Source organism: Macrobrachium nipponense, chromosome 6, assembly GCF_015104395.2.
Source record: "Macrobrachium nipponense isolate FS-2020 chromosome 6, ASM1510439v2, whole genome shotgun sequence".
Classification (NCBI taxonomy): Eukaryota; Metazoa; Arthropoda; class Malacostraca; order Decapoda; family Palaemonidae; genus Macrobrachium; species Macrobrachium nipponense.
Window position 1 is genome coordinate 8,795,444 of NC_061108.1, and position 9,929 is coordinate 8,805,372.

A 9,929-nucleotide genomic window follows, 5' to 3' on the forward strand; every position below is an offset into this window, starting at 1 on the left:
GGAATATGCCCACGTGCATGTGTCGCAACCTGGGTGTCGATATCAACGTGACTAAATTCGGTATCATTCAGAATTCAGATGACGACTTCCGAGGAGATAAGGTGAGAGAGAGAGAGAGAGAGAGAGGTTAAAACGTTCTTTCACGAGAGAGAGAGAGTTCCAAGTTGCATGGCTACAAGGATTAGAATGTCTCAAAGACTTATCAGTTTATCCGAGGAGACATTGTGTGCTCACTTATCTCTAGGAGCAGATTTTACTGTTCAGTGTCCTGAAAGAGAGAGAGAGAGAGAGAGAGAGAGAGAGAGAGAGAGAGAGAGAGAGAGAGAGGAGAGAGAGAGACTCAATCATAGTGATTACTCATATGGCCACAAAGATTGGGCATTGAGATTTGACAATCAATAACAGCATGATTACTTTCTTATAATTCACAAATACTTACTGTAGATATCTTAATTGCGCTTGATGCTTCCTATATGATTATATGCCGCTTGTTCTTGATGAGTTGGTACAGAGAAATATATTATAGTGATAATGCTCCCAGTAATTCTCGCAAGAGGTTGAGATAACAAAATTAATACTTCATTTTCTTATCTAGAAATATGTAAATAAGATAAGAGTAATAAATATATTGAAACGGTTTCCATATTCAGAATAAATCATTAGTTGTGAGTAGAAGTGTCATAGTGTTTATAATATGTATATATATAATATATATATATATATATATATATAATATATATATATATATATATAATATATATATAAATATACATATACTATATATATATATATCAACTATATCCTAGTTAATCCCGACCACTGAGCTGATTGACGGCTCTCCTAGGGCTGGCCCGAAGGATTAGATAGTTTTACGTGGCTAGGAACCAATTGGGTACTTAGCAACGGGCCCTACAACTTAATGTGAAATCCGAACCACATCGTGAAATGAATTTCTATCACCAGAAATAAATTCCTCTTGATTCGCTTTGGCAAAGCTGGAAATCGTACCCGGACCCTGATATTGGTAGTCGAGCACGTAACCGACTCGCCCATCGAGGAACTGTACGTATACATATTAAATACATATACTAATACATATAAATATGGACGTTATCATCATCGCAGGTAAACATATGGTATCAACCAGGGGAAATCCCTCATCTAGAAGGAGGAACATCCGTGAACGGAGGCATCCCACAAAATGGCAGCCTTGAATACCACATGATCACCTTCACTGCCCAAGTGGAAACGACGCGTGCTGATTTCGATGGTAATCTATGAATCAGGGACTCTGAAACGTGTTTTTCTGTTTGTAAAATTAGAAATTGGAATTTCTTTTCATCAATTTGTTTAAAGTACCTTTAGCTTTGCTTCGTTTGTGATGGTGTGCAAGTCAAATTTGAAAGGAATTAGACTAATAGTTTTAAAGTTATAAAAAATTTGCTTTTTTATTCAGCGCACAAATATCGCTAATACAAACTTTTGTAATATTTGTATTATAGATTTAATTATTTTCTGCTGCATATTCTCATTGACTGATATAAATTACTGTAGTATTTGTATAATCAATGTCAATATTGTCTCCTTTAAATTAACACTGAATAATGTAGTTTTTTTGTAGACTTTTGTAATATTTGTATTATAGTTGTAATTATTCTCTCCTACAATTCACATTGACTATGTAATATTTAAGACGTCAGCTTGATGACTGGGATATTCAAACGTTATGCAAAACCTTCAATAAATAAACAGCTTAATGTTACTTCACATCCTAATGTTTTCGTAGGAGTTGCAGTCCTAGACTTCGAATACTATCTGCCATCCTACGGGTGGGCTCCTACGGAGTACAGACAGGCGTCCCGCGACTGGGTATCCTCCCAGCATCCTGATTGGTCAGCGGAGGATGTGGAGGCAGAATCCGAGCGATCCTTCAATTCGTCAATCAGGGATTATATGGAGGTACAAAGGAATTTATGAGAGCGTTTAAGATTGATTATAAATTTAGTAGAGTTTTTCTGATTTCTTATGACATTATGAGAGCATCTAGGATTTATTAGGAATTCCTAAGAGCGTTTCGGATTTATTAGGAATTTATGCGAGTGAATCGGATTTATTAGGAGTTTATGTGAGCATATCGGATTTATTAGGACAGTATGAGAATGGATGGGATTTAGTAGGAATTTATGAGAGATTATGAGAATCAGAATAGGAAGTGAGTTTTAGCAAAATAAATTCTGAATAATTTTAGTCTAAGTAGATTAGAGTATATTTATTTCTGGAAGGTTTATATACATAATATATATATATATATATATATATATACCACAGATATATATCACACAGATATATATATATACTATATATATATATATATGTATGTATGTATGTATGTATATATATCTTATGGTAAGGTGCTGTTGAGAATGCAATGTCACTAAGTGTTTGTTTGTATATGTGTGTGTGCGTGTGTGCACGATAGAGAGAGAGAGAGAGAGAGAGAGAGAGAGAGAGAGAGAGAGAGAGAGAGAGAGAGAAATAATCAAACTCCAGTTGATTTCCAGAACGCCCTTTATCTCCCAACAGGTAGCGCTCCAGATCGGCGCTGATTTGCGGCCCAATGCACTCTGGGGATACTACCATTACCCCTACTGCAAGAATTATGTAGGAGAAGTGGAGTGTAAGAGCGCGGTAAGAGAATCTCTCTCTCTCTCTCTCTCTCTCTCTCTCTCTCTCTCTCTCTCTCTCTCTCTCAAATAATAATAAATCTATGTCCCACCACTCTGATAGATGTTGCACTTTCTTAATCCCTCCCACTTTGTTTTTTATATATTTCTTGCTCAAGTTATTCCATTATTTTCTGATAGCATATTCCAAATTAGCGTTATTTACTTATATCATGTATTTAAATCAACATTATTTACTTATTATACCATGTACTATTAGCAGTATTTACTTATAACAAATAGTACTAAATTAGCATTATTTAATTATATGACAAATACCGAATCAATTTCCACTGGCTCCTTCTGTAGACAAAGAGGTTGGTTCAATGCACTGAAATGAATGCTCAGATCAAATTCCTACTCCCTTGAAAATTTCCATTAGAAATAACTCTTCATGAGCAGAAATAAAATAGAAAAAATTTACTCCGTAATAAAAGCCGTTACCAACAAAGACCTTATTTCTCCTAGATATTTGAAAAAAATAAATACTACATAAAAAGCTATATATAACAAAAACCTTATTTATCATAAATATTTGAAAAAAAAATAAATACATAATTAAAAACTGTTACTGACGACGACATTATTTTTCTTATATATCTTAAAAATTAAATATCATATTGAAAACTATAAATAGGAAAGACCTCTCTCCTAGGTTCCTGATAAGAAAAAAAATAAAGACCATAAGGAAAGCTATAACTGACAAAGACCTTATTTCTCCTAGATATCTGAAAATTAGATAACATATTAAAAACTATAACTAACAAATACTTTATTTTTCCCAGACGTCTGAAAAAAAAAATAAACACCACATTGAAAACCATAACTGACAGACTGTTTCTCCCAGATGGCCGAAACGAACGACGACATTCTTTGGCTCTACGAGGCCAGTAAAGCCATGTACCCAAGCGTCTACCCCCTGAAGAGTGTCGGCGCCGAAGGGCGGAAGAACATGACCCTCGGGAGGATCTTGGAGTCTCAGAGGTTGAACGCAATGCTGAGCAAACCCGTGGCCATCATCACCTACTGTTGGTACAGGTCAGTTTTGTGTTGTCGTTCTCACTAAGTTTAAGCTTTTCTGCATTGATAAGAGCTAGAAAGCTAACAAAGAATCTAGTGTTTTGTATTCAGATGTGCAAGGGGACACTAGTCACATTCATTTTATTATTATTATTGCTTATACAATGCTCTCTCTCTCTCTCTCTCTCTCTCTCTCTCTCTCTCTCTCTCTCTCTCTCTCTCTCTCTGTGTGTCTCCAATGCGACGTTTCGTCCAGATCTACAGGACATTTTCCAGTGACTGAATTCCATTGGCGAGTCCTTCTCCTTATATCAGTCCCTCAGCAGTCATCACTGGAAAATGTCCTGTAGATCTGGACGAAACGTCGCGTTGGGGAGAGAGAGAGAGAGAGAGAGAGAGAGAGAGAGAGGAGAGAGAGAGAGAGAGAGAGAGAAGAGCATTGTATAAGCAATTTATTATTATTATTATTATTATTATTATTATTATTAATATTATTATTATTATTATTATTGAGAAGGTGAACCACAGTTATATGTAACAAGCCCATCATAGGGGCCATGGAATTGAAATTCAAGCTTCCAAAGAATATGGAAAGAAGCAACAGAAGTTAATTGAGAGTGCAGAAAGAAGCGATTAGTTATAAAAATTAACAAATAAATAAGTGATTAAGTAAGAGTGTGCATAAATGTATTCAAATACAAGAATTGTATTAAAAAAGTAATGCATTGCATCTTTTAGAACACAGCATTAACGATGATGCAACTATCAGAGGGTGCTTTCATACTTCCGAATCCTATCTCTAGGGAAACATTGAACCCATTTTCCACGTTCAAGAAAATATTATCTATAAAAGCCTTTTTGTAATTACAACCATGATAAATCTATGGAATATGAATGAATGCGAAGCTAAGATGTATACGTAAGTCAGAATGGAAATATTTTTAGCTCTCTAATCTGTATAGCAATAATCCTTGCTCTCGAAGTTCACAGAAATGTATACATTTGGCGTCCCCTCACAGATATCACGAAGTGGAAGAATTCATAACGCCAGAAGATATCATGAACACGATCGGCCTCTCAAAGGAGAGAAATCTCGACGGTCCGTCATCTGGGGAGGTGCTTATGATCTGAACACAACCGAAAAATGTTTGCAATTTCAGGTAGGCTACAGGTTTTCTTTCTGGCGCCACGTAGATTAGTTTTACCTTTTGTTTGAGAAAAATGATATCCTGCCATTGGGAGAATAATGTATAATTCCTTCTCTTAACGGACCTATTTGTTTTAATCCTTCCCCTTTTACAGTTTTTTCAAAAATTTCGCCATAGTTTGTGTTTTGTATTTTGTATTATTACCTCAGAAGATATTAAGAGGACTTCTGGTCTTTATCTGAAGATCAGTTCTTTTCTTACCTTTATTGGTAAATTTACTTCTTGTAGATCCTTAATTAGGATAACTAAAATTTTTTATTTCATTTGATTATTCTTTTGAATACCTTAATCTTGTTATCATTTAAGATAACTCCTAAATGCTTCTATTTCAATAGAGTATTCTTTTAGATAAGTATATCTTAGTTTTACCAGACCACTGAGCTGATTAACAGCTCTCCTAGGGCTGGCCCGAAGGATTAGATATTTTTACGTGGCTAGGAACTAATTGGTTACCTAGCAACGGGACCTACAGCTTATTGTGGGATCCGAACCACACTATATCGAGAAATGAATTTCTATCACCAGAAATAAATTCCTCTGATTCCGCGTTGGCATAGCCGGGAATCGAACTTCGGACCACCGGATTGGCAGGCGAACGCGAAAACCACTCGTCCAGCGAGGAACTATTCTTTTATATAACTCATAATTCTTTCATATCAATTGATTAACCGTATGAAGACAAATAACTTGAGTCTACTCAAGCTACTGGAAGGAAGGATAGTCTAAAAATACAGGTGGACTACAATCATTGAAAAAAGCCAATTGCATTTAAGAAAAAACTAGCAAGGTCATTCCTTTATAACTGGTCATTTCTCATCGGCGTTTCGCAGTTCCCCTCGTCTTATTTGTGTCTTTCTTTTCATTCTTATTTGCCTCTATCTTTGAATTAATTGATTATCTCACAGGCATACGTTTTCTTTTTATAATTCTTATTTCTATCTTTCTTTCAATTACTTGTTTATCTCGCAGGAATGCGTCTCTTTCTTACAATTCTTTTTTATCTCCTTCTTTAAATCATTTGTGTCCCCTCTCAGGAGTACGTCACTCATTTAATTCCTATTCCTCACTTTCTTTAAATTATTTGTTTATCTGGCAGGAATACGTCTCTCTTCTAATTCTTATTTCTCGCTTTCTTTCAATTACTTGTTTATCTGGCAGGAATGCGTCTCTTTCTTGCAAATTTTATTTCTCTCCTTATTCTTAACTATTTGCGTCCCGTTGCAGGAATACGTCGAGGACGTCCTGGGACCCCTGGTGAAGTCCATCCTGGAGATGCCCGAGACTCTACTGAGACTCGTTTTAGAGTCCCCAGGACTCATGGCGGAATTCATTTCTCTCGCGACTGACAAAAGCAGGCAGTGGGATCAGTAGGAGGCCAAGCGATTGGTGATGACGGAATGAAATACATAATGTATTAATGAAGCTTAGAGCGTTTCTGCTTAAGAACTTTTAATGCTGACTGAGATTAAAAGTAAGTCTCGTCAAGTATGTATATATCTATCTATCTATCTATCTATCATATATATATATATATAATATATATATATATATATATATATATATATATTATATCATATATAATATATAAACGCTCAATTTTTCCGTTTCATGAATACCATTTGAAAGATAATTGTTGATCACCTACGGAACTTATATGCTTGGGAAAGTAATTGTTATTTATGATGGTTTTACCTTACACACAGTTTATGAAAAACATCTGTTTTCACGGTAATACCTACTGCGATAGTTGTGCAAATATAGAATAAACAACACTGACAGCAATTAGATGATTTCATGGCGGTTTTTCTTATCTCTGAATATTATTTTATGAAAAGGGAGGAAAAAATGAAATGGTATATTGCAGGTCTGAAGACAAATTACGAGCAGTAACCAGTAAGTAAAAGTAGTAGGATACGTTGAAAGTGAAGCAGTTGATGCACTGAACTACTAATATACGCTTTCATGGAACCGAGACCTTTTGGAAAAAAAAAACATTACAAATCTTAAACGAATTGAGATTCTTCGAGCCACAAATATCTCTGTAGTTTTCATTTACAGAAAATTAAAAAGGAACTGAAGCCTATCTAACCTAACTTAACATAACCAAACCTAACTTAACCTAACCGCCTGTTGCTAGCAAAGAATCTAGCAAAAAAAGTATATTCTAGAGACGTTGCAAGGAAGATTTTATGAGATATTGTATCTAGGATTTATATGGCTGGAGCTGGAATATCGGAAAGGTGATATGGTCGAGAAATGAAAGCAAGAATGCAATAAATGGGTTTATCTGGAGAGTTTAAATGTCCAATACTCTTCCTTCTGAATTGATTATTCACGATGAATAGGTTTGATGCCGGATGCTGCATCATTGCGATCTGCAGTGCATCTTTTATGCTGGATATCAATGATTGTCAAGTCCTGTTTGCATAACAGTTCACTGAAACTGTTGAAAGGTTGCTACTTTAAACCCCTTGAAATGATGTCGAAGTTACAAGGAGTTACAAGGATTAGGATGTCTCAAAGACTTGTTAGTCCATCCGAGGAGACATCGTGTGTTCACTTATCTCTAGGAGCAGGTTTTACTGTTCATTCACAGTGTCCTATTGAGTTTGTCTAGCTTTCTTTTAAACTCTTCCACACTGTTGCTGTTTATAACTTCCGGTGGCAGTTTATTCCAAGTGTCACATATTTTGCATGTAAAGAAGTTCCCACAACTGGATGTGTTGTATCTCTTCAGCTCTAGTTTCCATTCATTATTTCTTGTCTGGTTTTCGTCTACTTTTGTTTTGCCTTTCAGTATTTTGAATGTTTCTATTAGTTGTCCTCGCAATCGTCGTGTTTCTCAGATATACATGTTCAGAATCTCTAGTCGTCTTCGGTAACCTATTTGCCTGATGGATGGAATTAACTTTGTGGCTCTTACTTGTGCCCCTTTTAGTCTATTTATGTCCTTTCCTAGTGTTGGTAACCAAAACTGTACTGCATATTCAAGAAACTGCTTCAAGTTCATTAATGTTAAATGCCTCTTTTATAGGAGTCATTTTAAAAGCTCAATAGAAGTCTACGAGTGAATACTGTACATCATTATTGTTATATTTTGAAGTTGTTACGTGACTAGGATATAGCCAGCCAGCCAGGTAATTTTTTTGAGCTCTTGACTTCAGAAGTATTAAGCGAATTTATGTTAGAGCGGTCACCATGCACAAAAGCTTGTTCCCTTAGGGTCTCTTTAATTATGCTTTCATGCACAAAGTCAGTATGCTATGTATTTATGATAACAAGTATTAAAAATCATAAGAAACTACATATCAAAGCTCTCAGTAGATCTTATTGTAACCAAACTTGAGCTGTTCCTGATTTTACGGACATAAGGGAACATCATCCACTTTGACAGTAATCTTTTGTTCTTTCTAAACATACAGTTCAAGTTTCTTTCCAAGATATTAATTTTTTATTAGCAATAGCAATTGAGAAGGTAAGACTGATGACAGTAGGGTTAATGGGGTCAAGGGCAGGTCAGGTTTGAAAAGTACACAAGAGGTTGTATGGATCAAGGGTTTGTTGTGGAGCAGCTGTGTGAGTAGTTGTGAGTGAATGGAAAAATATTTATATGACATACACAGAAAGGTTACGAAATAAGTGATGAAGGCAATATGTAGGCACGTGAACACGCTCACAAAACACACACACACACACACACACGTATATATTATATATATATATATATATATATATATATATATATATATATATATATATATATATACAGTAGTATCTCGAGATACGAACATGAAGTTTTCGTATCTTGGACCACATTTTACATGTAAAATGGCTAATCCGTTCCAAGCCCTCCAAAAACACCCCAGTAAATTTCATAATAAGGCTAAATTGACCTATAAACAATGAAATACTACAATTTGGACCATTCAATACCTAAATTAATAACAAAATGCAAACTAACCTGTAAATAAAGTGTATATTAGTGTACATGGTAACAAGAAATATACTGTACGTAAAATGTGGAAGCTTAATTTTCGAGTGAGGGTATCTCCGAAAGTGGCGGCAGAGGAGGAGGAGGACAAACGGCAGATAACGTACGTACGTACACTTAACTTTACGAAAACACATAAAAAATTTAAGGAAAACTAAAACTAAAATTTACGAAACACATTAGCAAAACTGTAACACTTAACTTTACAAAAAACTAAAAATTATATTTTTTTTTCTTCTTTTAATTTTTAACATTTTTTTTACTTTAATGTAGGCTTTTTTTTTTTTTTTTTTTGTTTTTTTTTTTTTTTTTTTTTTTTTTACAGAATTTCAACTTCATCACCACTTTCAACGTTCTGTTTATCACTTGGTTCTTCCTTTTTGCTTTCAACTTTCTTTTTTTCATCACTTGGTTCTTCATTTTTGCTTTCAACTTTCTGTTTTTTATCACTTGGTTCTTCCTTTTTGCTTACTCCTGCTAATGCTGAAGGCCTCTTTAAAAAAATAATGATCCAAGGAAGATTGCTTCTGCCTACTTTTCACAATGTTCCTGAAACGACTCAGGGAAATGTCATCGAACTGCGCAAGCATACGACTTGTGTGAGCCTTTTCGGGGTGTCTTTTTTCGATAAACGATTGCACTTTATGAAAAGCGGCTAGAACATCCTTAATTTCTGCTGTTGTCATAGGGTCCTCCTCCTCTTCCTTGCCGCTGCTAGACTCCAACTCCTTCAGGTCATCCATCGTAAGCTCCTCTTTGTGCTCCTCGAGAAGGTCGTTGATGTCGTCCTCGTCGACGACCAGCCCCATGGACTTGCTGAGTGCAACGATCTCGTCAAGTTCTGGTTGGGAAACAGTTTCAGGATCGCCAACTGTTTAGGACTCTGCCCACGTTGAATCCCTCGAAGTCTCGGGCAGATATGGCATCAGGCCAGAGTTTCCTCCACGAGGAATTCAAGGTTCGCCTCGAAACCTCCTGCCAAGCTTG

The 9,929-nt window shown here is 35.6% G+C and overlaps 1 protein-coding gene across 1 annotated transcript in view; it reads left to right on the forward strand.

Moving 5' to 3' along the window:
- Nucleotides 1-6,436, forward strand: part of LOC135216754 (hyaluronidase-like) — a 20,736-nt gene extending 14,300 nt beyond the window's left edge. The window contains exon 8 of the mRNA XM_064252229.1: nt 6,176-6,436. Coding sequence (XP_064108299.1) covers nt 6,176-6,322 — 147 coding nt within the window. The 3' untranslated portion in view covers nt 6,323-6,436. The remainder of the gene's footprint in view (nt 1-6,175) is intronic.
- The last annotated feature ends 3,493 nt before the right edge of the window (nt 6,437-9,929 follow it).